This window comes from Boeremia exigua (assembly GCF_020726555.1).
Source record: "Boeremia exigua strain MPI-SDFR-AT-0100 chromosome Unknown C7974scaffold_3, whole genome shotgun sequence".
Lineage (NCBI taxonomy): Eukaryota > Fungi > Ascomycota > Dothideomycetes > Pleosporales > Didymellaceae > Boeremia > Boeremia exigua.
The window spans coordinates 3,157,870-3,178,614 of record NW_025763520.1 but is presented as its reverse complement, the minus strand read 5'-3'; the positions used below and the strand labels follow the sequence as shown (position 1 = coordinate 3,178,614).

Here is a 20,745-nt window from a genome sequence, read left to right as displayed (position 1 = left end):
TCTTATATGTTTCCCTCTCTACCTATGCCTTAATATCGCGTTAGGCTATTAAATTCTCTGCCTATTCCTTTAAGAGGTCTCTACCCTTCTAAATCTACTTTCTTTTATATAATTTATAATTAGAAGCAGCCTTATTTAATACTTTAAGCTGCAGTACTTAGGCTGCTAATAATATCTGCCTATATAGTAGTATTATAGTACCTCTCTATAGCTAATTAATAATCTCTACTATTAGAGTTAGTAACAATCCTTGGTGCTTCTAAATATAATCGCAAAGCAGCGTTAATTAAGACTCTATCTTATTAGCGTTAGTAGGTGTCTTAGAGTTCTATTAGGCCCCCCCTAGTAGAGGTAGTATTAGCGCCTAAAGCTTAATATTAAGCTTTAATAGCACTACTAATAGGTTATTAGGCACTAAGCTAGTTGCCTTAAAGCTTAATATAATATTTGCCTTTAAGAATGCCTTCTTAAAAACCTTTGCAAATATTATAATAAAGGCCTTCTTATTAATTTAGCTAATATAGTCTATTACTAAGACTCTAATCTCTTTACTATACTCCTGCTTTAAGGGGGTAAAACAGCCTATATTAAGCAGCTGTAGGATGTGCAACAAGTATAGAGGTATATATAGAGTAATTATCTTATTCTTCTTATAAAGATTCTAGAATATAAGCAACTTATAGCTTTTATAGCTGTTAATTATTAGTAGTATATAGCTATCTACCCTCTAGCTCTTAATCTGCTTAATAAAGGGCCTTAACTAGGCTATACTAATATTATTTATAGTCTAGCTATTATTACTAACCCTAATGCACTATTAGGGCCTTAAATTAGGGTACTAGGACGCGTTATAGTTCTTTACTTTAAAGATAAGGTAGAGCGTAATTACCTAGCCTATTGCGTTAATTGCAGCAATAAAAGTTACCTACTTATAGTCTCCCTATTGCAACCTAATAGGCTTAGTATATCTCTCTAATATAGTAACTACTTCAATATAGTTTCTAATACCTATAGTAAAGCTAGTCTTATTAAAGTTATAGGTATCTTTATCTAGAATGCTATACTTAGCCTTAATATTCTAAACTAGGTTAAACTAGGGCCTAATAACCCCTAAATTACTGCATAAGACTCTCTAGCAATCTCTCTATTAAGTTATATATAATTTTAGTCTAGGTTTATATTTAATAAAGTTTAAAGCCTATTATAGGCTAATAGGCTTTATGCTATATATAGCGCGCAGTTAATTAGCTATATCTTTAATATAATAGAGCGTTAGGGCAAATCCTTAGAAATCTAGCTTCCTAATATACTATATAAGTGTCCTCTACTCTATTCTCTAAAGATTCGCTAATTTAGGGTAGGTATTATGTGTTAACTGCGTCCTAGCGCGTTAGTAGCAGAGGGTTGCCTTAGAGACCCTATATACTATAGCAGCGCGTTATACGCTTAGCTCTTAAGGTTTCTTAATTACTTAAAGTGCAAGCTTAATTCTATCTTCTTTTAGGAGTAATTCTAGGTTAAGTAGTTAGTCTATTAAGGTTTAAAGGTAGAAAGGCCTAATAATTTATTAGAGTATATTACTTGCTTAACTGCGTTACTTGCTATGCACTTATATTAGTAGGTAAGAAAATAATTAATAAAGCTACTATACTTAGAATTAACTAAGATAGATTCTTTAAACTATTATAGTAGCTTAATAATATTATATATATATTATAAGAATACTATATACTAAATTAAGTAATATAGGTATATAGTAAGTAGGCTAGTATACTAAGTAGGCTACTTTTACTAAGACTATACTAAAACCTAACCTATTATAGCCTAAAATACTATAAATTAGTGCTATATAAGGGAAAATAAGCTATAGTATTACTTAGAAACCTTATCTACTCTATTCTTATATATTTATATATTATACCTACTCTCTCTATACTATCTATAGTTTTATTAGGATAGTTTACCTCTTTTAGTATGTACCTACTTCTTTACTCTCTTACTATTACTATGCGCCCTAAACTCTTATAAAGTAGTTAACTACTAGCCTTCTTTAACTATAAGGCTTCCCTTAGTATAAATATACCTTCTTTTATATAATTTTTATTATATAGTAGCCTTATTAGCTACTTAAAGCTTACTAATTTCCTATTATACTAAAACTAGCTTATATATAATAATTACTACCCCCTTTAATACCTTCTTAAATGCCTAAACTATTAATATAGGAGAGCTATCTATATACCTTTAAATCCTTATCTTTATAAGCGTTAATTATAACCTAAGTTCTAGGGTATTACTTAGAGTTTATAACTACTAGGGCTTGTTATTTATAGGGAGTAGTAGTAATAGAGTGCGTAGCTTTATATTAAGGGTTAATATAACCTATTCTAGGTTATAAGGGACTAGTCCTGCGCCTTAGAACCCTCCCTAGATATTGCTAGGGGTAATAGCTTTCTTATAAGCTACTTTAAAGCATAGTAGGAACTCCTACTTTATAATATAGTTAATCTAGTTATATATAAGCTTATTAACCTTATCCCTATATACCTTCTTTAGAGGGCTAAAATAAGCTATATTAAGGGGCTATAGAAGGTGTAATAAGTGCATAGGTATATATAGAGTTATAATCTTATAATCCTTATAGTATTACTTAAATTCTATAGAGTTATAGCTCCTATAACTATTAATAATTAGTAAATAGTAGGTACTAATAGTATATATCTTTATATACCTATTAAAGTGCTTTAACTAGTTAAAACTAAGCTTATTAGTAGTCTAGCTATTTTTAGAGATAGTAATAGTCTAATCTTAAGGTAGGTTATTATCCTTATACTAGTTAGACAGGTATTAGTAGGCTTTAAAGATAATAAAGAGTAGAATAGCCTATCCTATAGCATTAATGCCCTTAATAACTATTACCTACTCCTAGTTGCCTAGCTAGACCTGCTTTGCTTATTCTAGCTTCTCTATATCTATAATAATAACTCTAGTAGATATCTAGCCTATTATAAAGCCTATCTTGTTAAAGTTATATATATTATTATCTAGGATACTATACTTAGCTTTAATATTAGCTACTAGGCTAAACTAGCCCTAGATTACTATAGAATCCTTGCAGAGGGCTTGCTTATAGTTATACTTGCAATTAAAGACTATTTTAAGCTCCTCCTAACGCAAAACAAACCTACTAGCCTACCTTAGGCTAATAGGGGCTAAACTATACTCTTTTTATAAAGAATTAGCTATATTAGCTATAATTATAAGCTAAGGGGACTCTTCTTGCATAACTAGCTTAAGTATGCGTATAATAATTACCTACTCCTTAGTACTAGTTAGATTACGTAAGTTAGCTATAGTATTAACGTATAAAGGTTATCCTGCACGTTAATAGTCTAGTATAGTTTAAGAGACTCTATAGATAGCTGCAGCACATTGCACTAGGAGTTTTGCATCTTGTTTAAGAGCTTAAAGCACAAGCTAGATCTAACACTCTTTTAACGCGTTAAGATAGGGTTAGTAGGGGGGCATTTAGATAGTAATAGTGTTTTAGTGTAGTCTTAGCAAAAGTAGCCTACTTGGTATACTAGCCTGCTCGGTATATACCTATGTTAGCTACTTAGTATATTACTATATTAAGATTTAAAATATAGACTTATTAAGCCTCCTTGCTTCCTATCTAGTCTTATACCTATACCTAATCTATCTCCCTTAGAGAGGCTTACCTATTAGCCTATCCCTAGTCTTTAGAATTAACTAGGAGGAGAGTTAGGAGGGGAGGGAAAAGGAAGGGGGGGGGGGGAGATATAGTCTATAGGTTTTGCTATTGTATTATAATTTGCGCGTGCTACAAGTTTATTATAGATAAAGAGAATTTAGCAAATAATTAAATTATATTAGTTTTGCTAGCTTAGAGACTAGCTAAAACAATTTGCTAGGCATAACCACGACTTAGAACTAGCTTCGCGAGAATTATTGCTGGCTGGTTAAAGGGTGAAGGCGTAATATTTGCTCTCTACAGGTCACACAGCTAAGCTGATGCTAATAGTCTTCGCCTGCAAGTAAGCATATAGCCCCTCCTTCCCACACTCTCTGCCTTGACCGCTCTGTTTATATCCACCAAACACAAGTTTGTGACTTGGAATGAAGGGTGCATTGACACCCACGGTGCCAGCCCGGATCTTGGATGCTATACGTAGAGCACGCCCCGTGCTCCCGGTATAGACACTGGCTGTTTATTCATCAGTCACTTGATCTGCAGGTGTATATCGCGTATTCCGGGCGTGGTGAAACACTTACCTGAAAGACCAAAGCTGGTATCGTTCGCTAACTTCACGGCTTCCTCTTCCGTTTCGAACGTCAAAACACTCAGAACGGGTCCGAAGATCTCTTCCCTGTAAATCTTGGCGTCTTTGGCAGGATTTAGGAAGAGAGTAGGCTGCACAAAAGCTCCCTTGTCGCCCTTACGCTCGCCACCGAAAAGCAGCGTCGCTTCCGATTTGCCCGATTCCACATATCCAAGCACGCGCTCCATCTGACCCTTGTCGGCCAGAGGACCTAGGAAGGTAGTAGGGGAGTTTGGGTCGCCGACAGTAGCGTCCAAGGCGGCGAAACGGGCCCTAAGACCTTCGATGAACTTGTCTGCAATGGAGCTTTGCACGAAGACGCGGGAGGAGGCGATGCAGACTTGGGAGCTGTTGAAAAGGAAGCCTTGGGAGTTTCTGATCTCACGTTAACAGCTTGCCACATTTAGGAGGGAGTGCATACGCGGTCAAGGCATTCTCGATGTCTGCATCGTCAAAAATTAGGGAGGGCGATTTGCCGCCCAGCTCCAAAGTGACCTTCTTCAAGTTACTCTTCGCGGCCGCCTCGATGATCTTGCGACCAGTCGGCCCACTGCCGGTGAAGGAGACCTTGTCGATGTCCATGTGGGACGCAATGAGAGCGCCAGTCATCCCGTCTCCAGAGATGAGATTGAAGACACCGGCAGGGAATCCAGCCTCCTTGAACAGTTGTGCAAGGAGAAGCACGCTAAAGGGCGATTTCTCTGACGTCTTGTAGACAACAGTGTTACCGGCAGCCAGCGCAGGAGCTACCTTCCACGAGAGCGTGCTGTTATTTGAATAAGCTCTGAAAATGTGTTACCGCCGCTAGGGGACTCACGAAAGTGTAACATTCCAAGGACCAATACCAGCGCATACACCAAGTGGCTCGTACTGTGTCACATTAAACGTGCCGTCCTCCGAAGGTAAGGCCAGACCCTCAATCTTGTCCGCCCAACCAGCGTAGTATCTGAATGTGGCCGACGTTGCAGGCACGATTGATCCTCGAGCAATGGAAGCTGGTTGTCCCATAGCTTTCACTTCATCTTCTGCAAGCTGCTCGTTGTGGGCATCAATCAGATCGGCGAGCTTATTGAGCAAAGCAGCACGCTTAACAGCAGGCGTAGCTGCCCAGGGCTCGAAAGCTGCTCGGGCAGCGGCGACGGCAGCATCGAGTTCTGCTTCGCGGGCGCAGTTGATCTTGCCGACGGATTCATCCGTGGCGGGGTTAAAGACCTCTAATGTAGCGGATGATGAGCCCGTGACCCACTGATGGTGTATGTTAGCGATGGCGAGGGGTGCATGGAACAAGTATGCATGCCTCGTTCTGAATGAAGTGGGAGTATTCAACCATGTTTACACTGATTTCGTACTTTTTGCCTTGGTATGCAGCGGCTCAAGAATGGTGAATAAAGTGTGATCGATCACATCGCTGTCTCACCACACCTTTTAAATACGCCGTGAGCTCCCTCGCAGGCTTGCATGACACAACATGTTACAGCCTACTCGGAAATACAGCCTACTCGGAAACCCTGCTAGTTTACTGATTGGTTTGAAGGTCCTTACTCGGTCTTAGGATTGCTCCAGGCCTTGGCGAATTGTCTTTCCTAAAAGCGTTAGCCTTTCATCTTTTCTAGTTTGCGTTTCGTTCTAACTATGTTTTAATTTACCCTGAGCGTTCTTTTATAAGCCGAGAACAGATCACGAGAGCAGAATGGAGGAAAGCAGAGTACTCCTAGCAGTAACTTTCCCGCCCTTCTTCGTCCGTTGATTTGAGCTCAAACGACACGCGTCGTGAACATCGGGGGAAGGGAGGGTCCCATGCTTGACGGCGATTTCCATGGAGAACAGACTATATAATATACTCGCACACAACTCGGCATTGACATTGCTGGTCATCTGACTACAGAGTTATTGATTATGCCGAGAAAACAGCAGACTCACTAGTGACTTGATCTGCAGAGATCGTTAGACCTATAGAAGAGAGTGATCTGAAAAAGTCTGAACGGGCCTGCAAAGAAAAAACTCAAGTAGAGCGTTCGTCACGTAAAGGCAGGGATCTTGCAGGGTAGGGACACTAAATCTGCTCCACTGTTGATGCGTAGGAAATACAGCGTTGAATAAGGTCAACATTGATGCGTTCGCGTTACTCCTATGAGCTTGGCTGATCCTGTCCACAAAGAGATGCTTATAGTTAGCCTGAATCAGACAGGAAGGGCACGGAATGAGGCGGAGCTACCGTGAAGTGCCAACGGGGATGAGCCCTCGATCGTTTAATTAACGTTACTTGTTCGATTCCGCCTCGTGATTCACAGCTTTACCTTGGGTTTCATGCTTTCCTGGCGTTCTGTTTCCTCAGACGCGATAATGTTTTGAGAGTTGTGACGGAAGTCGCAACACAGTGCTCTTTGCTTGACGAAGGTTGCCGAAGCATGGATGGCAAGGGCAATTGTTCTGTGAGGGTTGCACGTCCGGGCACCTAACCCCAAACCGGACTGACACCATCCTAAAATGAACTCTGGCTCCACCCACACGAGCCTGAAGTCTATACATACTTCTAGATTGCGCAGCAATGCTGGTGCAGAGCTCGCCGACAAGAGAAGCGGTTCTATGACACTGCTCACACCGTCTCGTTCCGCAACGTGTAAATTTATTTCAAGACCTGGCGAGCTCTCGATTATCGCCTGTGCATTTGTGCCACTAAGCTAAAACTTGTTGATGCTGGCTCGCATAGGAAAGCCAGTAGGAATGCTTGGGCCACGGCAACGCTCTCCTCGGAAGGACCCGCGCATCGGTGCTATAGTAGGGCGTAATGTTTGGACCATGCTCGGTATAGTGCACGCTGGAGGGCACGGTTTAGGGCTCTAGCTCGAGAAGTACTTCGATTAAAAGGGTCGCTCTAGAGTAGAGTTACTATGTATACTAGACCTATACTAGAGTACTAGTAATCTCTAAACTTAGTATATAATACTTCTAGTTATTAAATCTATATAGTTTACTACTAGTGCTAGACTCTTAGTAGTTACCTTTTATACCTAGACTCTATCTAAACTCTGTCTTTTTAGTACTATATCTACTAGATGTATCTAGAAAGCTACTAGATATCCTAGAACATCTACTAGATATTCCGAGCTACTACCTATCCTCCTAGATAAGCTGTTAGGACTATATTCTTGCTCGAGTAGACTCTGAAATCTGCTTCCACATCTTCAAAGAGACGTGATCCTTAGGCTGATACCACCTGCTTTCAGAGATGCGGTATGGCGCAGGAAGATCCACCTCCTCCGCATCACCAGTCACAATCATGGACGCTACTGCCTTTGCCGAAAAAAAGATCTGCGGCATGCCATGCCCGCTGAACCCCGCGCACATGTACTGGCCGGTCCGACCGCATGCCGGTCCAACATATGGGAAGCCGTCGTTTGAGTAACCCATGACTAGCAGGGAGAACGTATTAGTTTCAAATCTTGAGTGTGCTATTCCGGTGGTGGAAGACTTACTACCAGTCCAGACATCTTCCGTTTGAACACCGCTGTCTTCCCACCCGTGGAAATGCCGTTGCATATATCCGTCAAAGTACCGTCGCGCACTCTCGATCACCTTACTATCATCCACCACATCAAACCACTCATCCAGGTTCCTGTAGAAATCCCGTTTCGCGCCGCCCAGTATGATACTGCCGTCCGGCCGGGGGATCATGTAGTCGTACTCGTACTCCGAGAAGCGCATCATATAGCTCTGCATCAGCTTCGGCGCGTTCACGCCCGCCAGCCGCGCGACTATGCCTTTGACGGGTACGATCTTGCCTCTCATCTCTGGGACGAGGGCGGAGGTGTAGCCGTTGGTGGCGTATATGATGGTCATGGCTTTTACGGTGCCGCGGGGGGTGTGGACGAGCCAGCGGTGATTCTGCGCGTTTGCGTTTGCAGCTGAAATGTGCGTGACCGGTGTGTGGGTTTGTAAACTGACTCCGAGAGACACAGCTTTTTGCAGTAGGTGTGCCACGAGTCTGTAGGGCCAAAGCCGCGCTGCGTTATATGTGAGGCAGGATACGGCTCCTCGGACACCGGATACCTGCAGACATCGTCAGGTCTTTGCAGTTCGAGGAACAAAACCGTGAGCAAGCGAGAGGTTATTTGTGATATGTCTCCCACGTGTACATACCTTCTCAGCCTCGATACCCGAACTATACTCTACTTCTTTCGCTGTAGAGATTCCTGCTTTAGCAACTCTTGCTAGATCGGCTTTGATCTTATCCCGGCCGCCATTGTAAAAACACACGTCTGCGACTGTCGTTTCTTCAAAGTCACAGTCAATACCTTCGCGCTGGACTAGATCTTTGATTGCAACGACCTGACGAGCCTCAAACGAAGCTACATGTTCCGCGACCGCTTTCCCATGCGTCTCAAGGATACTGGCCGCTCTGAACAAGGGGTCGGGCTTCAGATGACCGCCTGGATATGGACGATCAATTAGTGATTACAGGAATCAATTTTGGCAGCTGATAAATTACGTACCATTTCTTCCGGTAGCCCCAGAGCAGGCTTCGCGGGCTTCGAGAATGAGTATTGATGGAAGTGGACGGTCGCAGCGCGTGTGTTCCTCTATGAGATGATGCACGATCGATGCGCCCACATACCCTGCACCAATGACCACGATATCGGCGTCGGTGCCAAGGGTTTCGGCGCTGCGGTGGCTGTCGATTGGATCGACTTGTTTTCTCCAATAGGACGGAATAGCACCGGCAACCGGGAATTTGCTTTCGCAGGAGGACATTTCGGCCTGTAAACTCGAATTCCTCAGACTAACAATTGTTTGATGAAGCACGCGTGTTGCGAGGCTGTTACAGTTTCGACTTTCGAGTCGGCGCGAATGCGCCAGCCATGGATGGTGCTCATCGGGGATCTACAGACCGGGCCGGTCGCCGGCAAGGAAGCGGCTGAGATTGCTGGGGCGCAAACCGCGATGGATACGGAACGCAATGGACCGGTCTATCATAATACCCAAGAACACATCTCAAGATAACTATGATTGAGCGGTGATAGGACCGCTGAAACACATGGGCTTATGGGATTCGTCCCGCGGCAGATAAATCTATGCCAGAGAAGTCCCACGTCATCTGGGCCTATCACTACTACATCAATGTACCGATTACCGAATCTCAAGGGACTTCAGGACCTGCTACAATTGCCGTGATCACTGAACCAATCCTAGCTTTGACTCAAGAAACGCCCGGTCAGTGATCGAGTAGGATCGCAGCCACGAGGACTAGTGAGACGAAGGGGCCAACACATAGAATGCCTTATCGGATTTCAGTATGACGCATCCTGGATGTTGACAGAATTGAAAGCCTGTACGTGTAGGCTAGGCGTTGGCTCAATGTGCGACACATTTATTCATACTCGCATACATCACTTCATGGTAAGACCAATGTTGGGTCGTAATAGGATCGATGATCTATGCTTGTAATCCCAAAAGAGCTGACTTGTTGTCGATGTTATAGTCGAAGATGATTGTTCTTGTTGGACGAGATAGAACACGAGTCATCGAGTTCGGCTCAGTAGTGTAAGTTGAGGTGAGACGAAAGGCACTGATCCAGTATTCGAACAACGACTACTTGCTCACATAGTTGTCTTCTTCCTTCTCCAATTGATACTACCTGCCAGAAACTCAATACTTTGCGAGCTTTGTTGAGCGAGACCCCAGTATATTCATTCCTGACCCACCATCCAGTTTATCTTCCTAACATGCTCTCACAGTCCCTTCTGAGACTCTTCCCGTGCCACAGAATCTGGTACTGTAACAATGACACCCGATGGTAGCTTTGGTACTTTCCCTATCAGTGCGACCATACTGGGAATAACTAGTACCAGCACGGCACAATTGACATAGAGCGGAATCACTGGACCTATGTGGCTCGAAGAGCTTAGACCATAGGAGACTGCCTGGCCCGTAACCTCAAATGCACGGAACACACCTCCAGCTCGTGACGCAGCCTCTACTTCGTTTGAAAACGTGCCCAGAACCCAATATAGAGTCAATTGGGTCCAGTAGCCAGTAACAAAAATAATTAGATACGGTACCCACGCTTTGCTCCACCTCGCTGAATGCCTGTGTCAATCAGTCTTGATAGTACTTGAAGGTTTTGGTGCGGCTCACAGTTCGTAGTCGAGAGCCGACTTAGAGCCAAGCTGATGGTACTCGATAGCAACCCAGATGAAGCAGCCCATTTGTGGGATAATCCAAGCTAAGAACGCAACCCACGCTCGGCGCCTCTGCGACCAACGTTGGTTGTCCAGTAACTTGCCGAACAAGATCACCGATGGTATTGTGACGCATGCTATCTCCGTTAGGATTATGACATTGACATGAACGACCAATACATACGAACAAGGAGTGATGAAAGGGCGCGCGCGCGGACTGAAAAGTGAAGCGAAAGATAGGTGCCCATGGTTCCTCCATAGAAGAAGGAGTAGAAAGCTGGAATGAACACAAGCCAGGTCTGTGAAAGAATCAGCAGCTAAAAGAACAAGTGATCTGACATGACGTACTTTTGTGAGTCGCAAGTAGCTCCAGAGAGCACTAAGTTCTTGCTTCCATGTTTGCATCCCGGCCATCTCAACTTTACTGCCGTCGCGGCGACGCACTCGAGCTGTTTTGGACAGCAAAAATGCCCAAATAACACCAGTGCATTCTGCCATCTATTAGCGAGATCTCTACCAAGACACACAGAACCGACGTACCAATTCCAACAAAGACCAAATATGTGGCCCATGCCACACCTCCACCTGATGAGTCAGTAGAGTTTGTGGAGAAGTTAATTGCGCCACCGATGACGCTTCCACTACTTCGCATTGCGGACCAGATGCCTGAGATCTATCAGTGGACTGATCGCCATGCCGATGTTTCTCATTTGCCTACCGAGGTAGAACCCCCTGTCTTTTGGGTTAGGGTACGTCAACATAGCAGTAGTCTCCCCCACGTAGAGGAAACCAGATGCAAGACCTTTTATGACCTGGTCGTATTAGTAGGCGTTGCTAATAAGTAGGCGTCTCGAACCTACGCTGGCTGCTAAAAGATACCTATCAGCACTGTATCTAGCGCTGACATAGTACGAAGATCCGTCTAGTGGGAAGGAAATAGCTGCAATCAAGCAAGCCCACTTGATTCCAATTTTGTTGATGAGGGGTCCTCCGAAAATTGTACTCAGGAAGCTGCAGGCGTAGCTCAAAGAGTTTGCAAGATTTGCCAGCCATGGTTTAGATAATCCACCTCCTCCGAGATTAGATATGGCATCAGACATAGCGGGACCGACCAACGACAGCCTAGGCAAGAGTTAAACCACCATCTGCAGCTTTGGGTCTTACACACTCACATTCCAAATAGTACCATCTGAAATAGCACGCTACGAAAGAAGGTCCGAGGCGTGTAACTCTGAGTTTCTTCCAGCGACCCAACCGCCAGGTCATCTGGGCTATCATCATTCATAGCATCAACGATATCGGTCTTCTTGGTGTCGTGGGCATCCATGACAAAACGTGTTTGGATTATAGCCCTAAAACCGAGACATGATGGACGACTTATAGTTACAGAGAATACTACCCTATCATAGCGAAAGGAATAAGGAAACAGCCTGCCCGGTTTTTGATGAGCGTGATTGGCCAAGATTGCACAAGCGACTTGCGGACACATCCGATTAGGTGTGCGCACCTACCTTTGAGACCGGCCCGGTCGGCGCTCTTATCTCAAGAACATGATAGCCTAGGTGTCCCAAGGTTCAGAACTTACAAGGGACGCCGCCGATTCTTTGATATCCTATCTCATATCTATGTTGTGAATGCAGAAATGATCGAGCGACGAACATCTTGTTGCTTGATACTTGGTTATGGTATGCTTATTCAGACTTTGCCAAGTTCGTGGGTAGCAATTTAAGAAGCTAGCCACTCATGGATGTACTGTCGCAAGTGATTGAAACATCCCTTTCAAGATCTCGAGTTGAGATGCCCAACACGATGTAGCCGGACACTTCAATTGCCGAATCGCACTTCTAAAGCTCTAGAGACTGCGCTCCAATTTCAACCGTCGCGAGACCAGCAATGAGCACATTCTCTATGCACTTGACAGCGGCAGCCCTCTTTAAAGTCCAAGGAGCCCCATCTCGGCCTTCGATGGCCTCGAACGGTAGTGACCAATGGTTTGATCGTCTGCTACAATCCCGGAGGCGATGTGTCACATCGATCGAAGCAAGACAGGGCAACCAAGATGATTGACCCGATTCGCACATTTCAAACGGAACAGACAGGGGGAGCGACGGAACTGGAGGAAGCCATTCCGGCGAGCGCATTTATGTTGACACATCCGACGGACCTTTGCAGGAAACCGCTCAACAGAGTCAACACAACCGCTAGACAGTCCCCGTGAAGAATTGAAGCCAACCACAACTTTCTATCGTATGTAGAGACACCACTCCTGCGAGCAGCTCAACAGGCCTAGCCTCACTCCATTTTCACCAACTACCTGTCCCCATGAAATAGAGCTCTTCTCAACGTAGACCCCATAGATGCTCTTTGGAAATTGATGAATGATGGCAGCCCCGACCGTATGGGCGCCAATATAGCCCATGAGCTAACCGACCTCACGCATGGTTAGGTGTCGACAGGCTGAGCAATAGATCGGCCCGCAGGGGAAGAGGAAACAATGACTCTAGCAGCTGCCTTGGATAAGAGAGCGCAGTGAATAGTGGGATAGTGAGAAGGATAGCGGGACTGAACAGTCTTGGGAGGAGACCTGCACGTATATACGAAGACGTTAGAGCGAGTAATTGTACGCGACTGTCGATGAAACAGCAACAGCTGGTACTTCTGGTTTACCGATTGGTGAGGTTCGTGTCTAGTCTTTAAATCTCCATTGTGCCTTCATGTCAAGACTGAGCTTCTGTCCCCTGAATATCGCCCTCAGAATCTCAATCGGGACGTTGTTCTCTCGCATGACAGCATCGTGAAAGCTCTTCTCTTTCCACCTCGGGCCTTCAGCATTATCAACAAGCTCCCTCCGTAGTCTCTGGAATTGAAACGCCCCTAGCAGATAACCCGCTTGGTACAAAGGCGGATACTCGCCAGCAAGGGATCTTCGAACTTCGCCTTCAGCCGTGGCACGCTCGTGTCCCACCCTTGTCACTAGCAAATCAATGCACTCTTGCGGCGTCATCTGTCCGAGATGAAACTTGATTGAGAATATTATGCGAGCGCAACGATGCATCCGCCAGAAGAGCATTCCTATGCGATTTGCGGCTTCGTTTGTTGCCCATTCTTGACCGATCTCTGATGGGAAGCCGCGTTGCCACAACAGCAGTTCCCAGTACACAGACCAGCCTTCGATCCAGAAGGGTGTTTGGAAGACACTGCGGTGCGGATTATAGCGATCCATGTAGTAGAACTGAAGATGGTGGCCCGGAATGAGCTCATGGTGGACTGTGGAGCGAGAGAATGCCGGATTGTTGCCGCGCATGCTCATCAATTTATCTTCATGGCTCATACTATTAGTTGGGTACGAGACAATGATCTCCTCGCCACCGAGGAAGAAAGGGTTGACTCTTTGCCTCGCGGGCGTCATCATGGTCGTCTTCCAGTAGTCTTTGGCTACAGTCGAAACAGTTATCAGATCGTGCCTTTCAACGTATGCAACTGCCTCATCGGCGAGATCGCGGACAACCTAATCTCCAGTGTTAGCTGTGATCTCAAAGACTCCTTAGATGACTCATTCTCACAAAAATTTGTTGGCCGGGCTCTACAAACGTGTTTTTGACATACTCCAGAGCCTCTTGACGTCGATCGAATCCTAAAGCCGTGCTCGCGTTCTCCATCTCGTCCTCACACCACATAAACTCTTGTTCAGCTATCTGCACAAGCTCTTCAGGAGTATAAGCAATCCACTCCGCCTCGAGCTCTTGTAGTAGTCCCTCACGACCAATTGGGTCACCGACGATGTCATCTGCACTCCCAGATCCATCAATTCCAGTCTTCTTGCCCAAAGCCGAAGTCAAAGCAGTCAGTTTTGTACTCAAAGTCTCCCAAGGTTTCTCTATCCACCACGAGATGACAGGATCATAGCCTTGGTAAAACCCAACTGCCTCCTCCAGTGCCCTTTGCAACTCTTCGAACTTGCCAATCGTCCAGAACATGATGAACCGCTTCTTACTGTCCCCAAAATCATCTTTGGAGTCGAGTAAGTATAGTAATTGAGCGACGCCCTGCTCAGCGCTTTGTAACGCATTGGCAATTTGTCGACCGCTCTGTCTGCTAACATTGTGTCTCGTTTCGACCAAGTTGATACAAATTTCGACCCATTTCCCAAAAATACCAAGCTCTTCGGCTGTGTGGACCTTCTTGGTCGCGGCCTTGTGCTGATGGAGCAGTCTTTTGATGTGGGACTGCAGAAGGAGATAATCCACTTGTTCATTATCAGAAAGAAGATCAAATTCAAAAGTTGTGGAAAGAGAAGCAAGAGTTGATGTGAGGTATTTCTCGACTTTTTTGGCACGAGTTTGGCTGAATGAGATGCTCAGAAACGACTGAATGTCGGCAAGGTCTGCTGTGAATGTTCGAATAGTGGTCTGGATCGTCGTGATCTCTTTTGGTTCTGGAAGCTGGGCTGGCTTCGTTGCAGCAATTGACGTTATGGGCTGTCTGCGGGTCATGGTGTCCACGGTAGGGCAAGGCAATGGATACTGCGTTGAAATGAGTTCGATAGGAGCGATGACGAGCGGAGATGGTCAGGTGACGGGCTGCTAGTAAACGCGTCGAAGTCAATGCGCGGCCTGTGTAACCTCGGCAAGCTCCCCGTAGTGCTTATCATCGAAGTCAGATGCTGCACATATGCGGTCATGTCGTTACACTGTGGTTGATGCACGCTGGATGTTGCCAAAGGCTGGTGTCGCGGTGCGCCCGTGCGTCCACTAGAGTGGCAGTAGCGGGGCACTAGTCCCACCCTGCATCCGCCACAACGCTTGTCCCAAGCTGCCTGCATCAACTTTGTGAAGGATGGATAGATGGCAACTATTCTGGTCTCATTCGTTGTCCATCAAAGTCTTATGTACAGTATACAACTCCCATCTCTACTCATAGGTTACCCCGGGGCGGACTTGATCCAATGGGCGACATGCGACTCAGGTTAAACCCTTCTGGGATGCCTCATTGGCTGTCGATCCGCCCGGGAAGCGTGCGGAGTACTTAATCCCGCGGCAAAAGATAGCGACCCCACCTTTCGTGGTACGAGGAAGCTGGATGTTAGTGACCCACGCCACGCAACGCAGCAAGAATCATACACAGCACAATGTCGCCAATCGAGAGATACTTTATCAAGGAATGCGACACTGCACTGTTATCTGGAAATTGGATGCTTGCGTCCAGATCATCTGTGAAGCAGAAGCCATCCCGGACTGTCCAAGTTTTTCGATTACGATAACATGTCACTTGGAGATGCGACCTTCTCTTTCACGCCAAGCGCCATGATAACCAATGCCTGCATGCATGCTAGGAGGAGCAATTGATATGACCACGCCACCATAGAACATCCTTGCCCGTGTTCACACTCAACTTGAATCGTACAAAGTCATCAAGGGAACCGCGACCTGCACTTTCACGGTCTCCTTGGCCAAGCGCTGATGATTGACTACTGCTAGTCAAGGACGAACATTATGGCTGAACACATCCGCTCCTTCGAGACAAGCGACGCCTTGGAAGCCCTAGACGAGAAGCGATCGGCCAAAGCCTCTGCGGATGCAGTCTGCACTTCCACCGCTACAAACCAATCCACTGAAGCCTCGGACGAAGTCAGAGCTGCGAGCGAATATGTGGAAGCCGCTGTTCGTGTCGAAGATGGCGAAGAGCCTGCCAACACACTCCGCGCATGGGTGCTTGGCTTTTTCTTCGTCACCATCGCCGCGGGCGTGAACATGCTTCTTTCTATGCGATCACCTGCCATCTCCATTCCCGTAGTGGCCATACTCCTCCTCGTCTATCCCGTTGGCTGCTTCTGGGCTCGGGTCATGCCCACTTGGACGTTCAACACATTTGGTTTAGTCTGGTCCCTGAACCCAGGTCCGTTCAGCATCAAGGAGCATACCGTCGTTACGCTTATGGCATCTGTCACGTATGGATATGCCTACTCTACCGACGCTCTCTTGGCGCTCCAGGCCAAGTCACTCTACAATCACGACCTTGGCGTGGGCTTCCAGCTTTTGTTCACTATCAGCAGCCAACTCATCGGTATCTGTCTTGCTGGACTTGGCCGCCGTTTTCTGGTTTGGCCTGCCGCTCTGACATGGCCAACCACCTTTTCGACCACAACGCTACTGTATGCCCTCCACGACAAGTCTAAGACAGATCCTGCACAGGCCAACGGCTGGTCTATCTCTCACTATCGCTGGTTTGTTTACGTCGCGTCAGCTATGTTTGTATACTACTGGTTCCCGGGCTTCATATGGCAAGGTCTATCGGTTTTCGACTTTCCGACGTGGATCGCGCCCGACAACGTCGTTGTTAACCAACTATTTGGCGGCTTTACCGGTCTCTCATTGATCCCTTTGACTTTTGATTGGTCAAATGTGATACCGTATCTGTCGGATCCGCTTCTATCACCAACTCTCTCGCACGTGAACACTCTCATTGGTTTGATTGTGTTTGTCATCGTTCCAGCGCTCGGGATTTCGTATTCGGGTGCTCTCTATTCTGCCTATCTACCCATGAACACCTCGACTCTCTTCGACAACACCCAAAACCCATATGTTGTGCGCAACATTCTCAAACCAGACTTCACCTTCGACGTTGAGAAGTACAGGGCCTACTCACCCTTGTTTCTCGCGCCGACATTTGCGCTCAACTATGGTCTCAGCTTCGCGGCCTTGACCGCGTCTATAGTTCATACCATCCTTCACCGAAGTAAGATCCTGGTCCGGCAGTTCCGGGAAGCCTCATCTCAAACCGAGGATATTCATTTCAATATGATCAAGAAGTACACACCAGCCCCGGATTGGTGGTATTTGGCTTTGCTGATTGGCTCGCTTGCGATGGGTTTCGGGGTCGTGGCAGGCTATGACACTCAACTTCCGTGGTGGGGGTTCCTCGTCGCCTGTGTTATTGCTGGAGTCTTCGTCGTTCCCTGCTGTACTATCTTGGGCATGACGAACATCCAGCTCTCCCTGAACGTCATAAGTCCTTTCATTGGCGGTTATCTCTTCCCGGGAAAGCCAATCGGCGTGATGATATTCAAGGTGTACAGCACGATCGTGTTAGGTCAAGCTCAGGTATGTGGTTTTGTTGACTTCTGTCTACGGTGTTATCTAGCTGACATGCTTTGCCTCCAGACGTTCTGCGGCGACCTCAAACTTGCCCAATATATGAAGATCCCGCCGCGTATCACCTTCAGTGCACAGATAGCTGCCACAATCTGGTGCTGCTTCGTGCAGATTGCGACAATGGACTGGGCGTTGGCCAACATCGAGCATGCTTGTGAACCCATCCAAGCCAACCACTTTACCTGTCCGAACGGTCGAACATTTTTCTCCTCAAGCGTTGTCTGGGGTGTCATTGGTCCTACGCGTGCGTTCGGAGGCCACAGCATTTACAAGTACTTCAACTTATTCTGGCTTGTGGGCGGCGTCCTTCCGATCGCTCTGTGGGGACTTGCAAAAGTGATGAAACATCGCTACATCAGCAACCTCCACGCTCCGGTCATGCTTGGAGCAATGGGATGGCTGCCCCCAGCCACTCCTCTCAGCTTCTTCTCATGGGTCATCTTTGGACTTGTCTTCAACCTATGGATCAGAAAGCGATGGCATGGATGGTGGCGCCAATACAACTACTTAACTGCTGCCGCATTGGACACTGGCTTGATCTTGAGCACCGTTGTTATCTTTTTCGCTCTCACTCTTCCTGGAGTCAATGCACCGCAATGGTGGGGCAACGTAGATGTTTTCAATACGTTGGACTATAACATGATGGCGTTCCGCAAGACTGTAGCAACGGGGGAGACATTCGGACCTAAGGAGTGGCATTGATTCAACAACTGTATACCGTAACGGAGAAGCAAACTTGAGGAGCCTCAGTATCTAAGTGGGTCATCGCCACTTTTAAATTTGTTAGTAGGTGCTATACGCTGTACCCGCCATAGTTTGGTACACTACCTTGCATAGGTCTTGCTGAATTGCAGAATTGGTGCTATGATCACGTGCACGTGATGGCGCGCTCTCGCGTTCCGTCTGATGCTGACGTACAGCGACTGACGACAGTGCCACCCATGCGCCATGCCTCACTCTGGCACCACCACCATCATCGTCATTGCGCCTCTAAACGCTCACATGCCGTCGGTCGTATAGCAACACGCCCCGTCGCCTTGTCCGCCTCATCTGTCGACGCCGCCATCTGCCCGGTGTCGGCGCACGCCCACCGTCGTCGCGAGGCTAACGAGGCCTCCGGCGTACAGATTGCTCTCCGTTTCTACGCGCACAACTCGACAAGAATTGGCACTAGCTGGCCACCGCCAGAGAGGTGGACATTGACTTTCGGCTGCTGCGCGGGCGCGCCGGTCGACACGGGCGACCGCGCTCGAGTCAAGGCTGCTCGTTACAAAGTCTGAATGGGCGGCTGCCACTGCGGCGAGCCACCGCAGGGAGGATTTGCAGTAAGAAGACTAGATCGCTGGGCGCTCCAGTGCTGACCGGCGCCGGCAACGGCGCCGGCAACGGCGACGGCGACGGCGATGGTCATGTCTCGCCATCGCTGCGGTTCCTGCTGCGCGTCCAGCAACATGAGGCGCCCAGGCAGCCAATGCCGATGCTGGCCACTGTTGTTGCTGTCGCGTCTGTTCAGTGCGCCGACAAGGGGCACGTCTGTATCGCACACGAGGACGCTAATGAAATTCTCCCCAGCACGCCTGCCACGCCTGATATCGCCGCCGACGCCACCGCCCCTCCCTCTGCAATCGTCTCGCCAAACACACTACCAGCCATTCAATCCTCAACCTCAAATGGATGTCTCATAATGCCCGGCTCGTCGAGACGGCAGCGGCGCCTATGCCGGCTTCCCTGTGGCGCGCGACTACTGTACTTGCAATTTTCGAGCGCCATCGACTAAACAGCCCTCAGGCTAGAATCGCTGCAGAAGCGCCCGAGCGAAGGCAAGCCCAAGGTGTCCTTGTATTGATCTGCTACGGGTGACCAGCCCAGCCTCAGCGCCCTTCACACACCCCGACTGCAAGCGCGCCAATACTAACAGTTCATTCTCGCCCACCACCATCCTCATTCCGACCAAGGTGGCCGGTCGCATTGCCCGGACACTCGCCCACCCACTTCACCCTCCCCAACTATGCCGATGCCGAACAGGCCATTGCCCACACCATTGTCCACGCCCTCCCCAAGTGACACTTCTATATCGTTCTCCCAGCTCCTCCCTGGTCTTTGTGCCCTCTTCCCCTTGTCATTCTACACCTCTATTTCTACTTCCTCATATCCCCTCGCCTCGACCCCAGACCTCATTCCCTTTGGTACTGCCCTCATACCCTCCCTTATCGAGCACCTCCGTTTACAGCTGCAGCACATAGTCCAAACACCAGTTTTCTTACAAGCAGGTAAGTTGATGAATTTAGACAGCTGGTAACAAATTGTATTCTCTTTTATCAAGTATCAGCTAAACATAGACAGCATTATCATCGCGCATAGGGCTACGTAGAGCAGCTCTACTGGAGTCCTAGTGTGGTTGCTCGTAGCTGCAAACGTGCCCTAAATCATTCACGAATATGATTCGGAATATTTGATAATGCTTATCCTCGACTCCTTTCGTCTAAAGCAGAGCTGAGCAAATTGTTAGCTTAAGATCGCGCAAGAGCGAAGGTCATGTACTGATAGGTTAATAATACCGCAGGCTACGCGATTGCCAGAGTTACCTCTTTTATCTTTACTAGTCTTGCCACCATCATCCGTGCCATCGTGCATAACGAAAGTGCCCCATCATACAATATGGCCCTGAAAGCGTGACAAGTCTGGCGCTTAAAGAGCCTTTGGCATTGCCTGAGCCATCAATTGCGATGTTGCCCAAACCTCCTGCGTGGCGCAAGGGGTCAATCAGCAGGCCATGTCCTCACTTGAAGGGGTTATCTGCTAGAGTGAGATATGTTCGTGTGCAGAGATAGGGTCAGGGCTTATTATACAGTGACCGGTAGCGAGTGTGCAGTCAGTGCTACCCTCTTCTTGAATGGGTATTCCGCGCTGAGTATTATGGTCATTGCCAGAGAGGTCGTATGTGATGGCTTTCGCAGAGTTCGCATCAGCCTGTTCAAAATGTGACCGTCCCCTTCACGGTTGAATTGCCGAATGGGGTGATGGTCGCCACAGTAGCATTCTATCAGCTATCCGCTCAATCAATGTCTCAGA

General features: G+C 47.1%; 5 protein-coding genes across 5 annotated transcripts; 1 reads left to right on the top strand and 4 right to left on the bottom strand.

The window, feature by feature from the left end:
- Positions 1–4,019: 4,019 nt before the first annotated feature.
- On the bottom strand, positions 4,020–5,803 carry C7974DRAFT_450217 (aldehyde dehydrogenase; the record flags this gene model as incomplete). Its single annotated transcript, XM_046145731.1, has 5 exons — positions 4,020–4,228; positions 4,297–4,718; positions 4,765–5,109; positions 5,161–5,646; positions 5,766–5,803. The coding sequence occupies 5 exons, from the start codon at positions 5,801–5,803 to the stop codon at positions 4,020–4,022; spliced, it is 1,500 nt and encodes a 499-aa protein (XP_046000929.1).
- Positions 5,804–7,325: 1,522 nt separating this feature from the next.
- C7974DRAFT_470310 (FAD dependent oxidoreductase) lies at positions 7,326–9,135 on the bottom strand. The gene is made up of 4 exons (XM_046146456.1): positions 8,837–9,135; positions 8,484–8,773; positions 7,820–8,393; positions 7,326–7,756 (listed from the first exon to the last, which is right to left on the bottom strand). Exons 1-4 carry the CDS (start codon positions 9,093–9,095, stop codon positions 7,485–7,487), a joined length of 1,395 nt encoding a protein of 464 aa, XP_046000928.1. The 5' UTR covers positions 9,096–9,135; the 3' UTR covers positions 7,326–7,484.
- Positions 9,136–9,952: 817 nt separating this feature from the next.
- On the bottom strand, positions 9,953–12,008 carry C7974DRAFT_461916 (major facilitator superfamily domain-containing protein). The gene is made up of 8 exons (XM_046146184.1): positions 11,695–12,008; positions 11,383–11,644; positions 11,241–11,334; positions 11,063–11,188; positions 10,871–11,013; positions 10,707–10,821; positions 10,479–10,659; positions 9,953–10,430 (listed from the first exon to the last, which is right to left on the bottom strand). Exons 1-8 carry the CDS (start codon positions 11,847–11,849, stop codon positions 10,073–10,075), a joined length of 1,434 nt encoding a protein of 477 aa, XP_046000927.1. The 5' UTR covers positions 11,850–12,008; the 3' UTR covers positions 9,953–10,072.
- A 780-nt stretch (positions 12,009–12,788) lies between these two features.
- On the bottom strand, positions 12,789–15,352 carry C7974DRAFT_140219 (putative X-Pro dipeptidyl-peptidase). Its single transcript, XM_046135574.1, has 2 exons — positions 14,086–15,352; positions 12,789–14,030 (listed from the first exon to the last, which is right to left on the bottom strand). Exons 1-2 carry the CDS (start codon positions 15,013–15,015, stop codon positions 13,209–13,211), a joined length of 1,752 nt encoding a protein of 583 aa, XP_046000926.1. The 5' UTR covers positions 15,016–15,352; the 3' UTR covers positions 12,789–13,208.
- Positions 15,353–15,922: 570 nt separating this feature from the next.
- Positions 15,923–18,436, top strand: C7974DRAFT_140208 (OPT family small oligopeptide transporter). The gene is made up of 2 exons (XM_046135573.1): positions 15,923–17,622; positions 17,683–18,436. Exons 1-2 carry the CDS (start codon positions 16,015–16,017, stop codon positions 18,373–18,375), a joined length of 2,301 nt encoding a protein of 766 aa, XP_046000925.1. The 5' UTR covers positions 15,923–16,014; the 3' UTR covers positions 18,376–18,436.
- Positions 18,437–20,745: the final 2,309 nt, after the last annotated feature.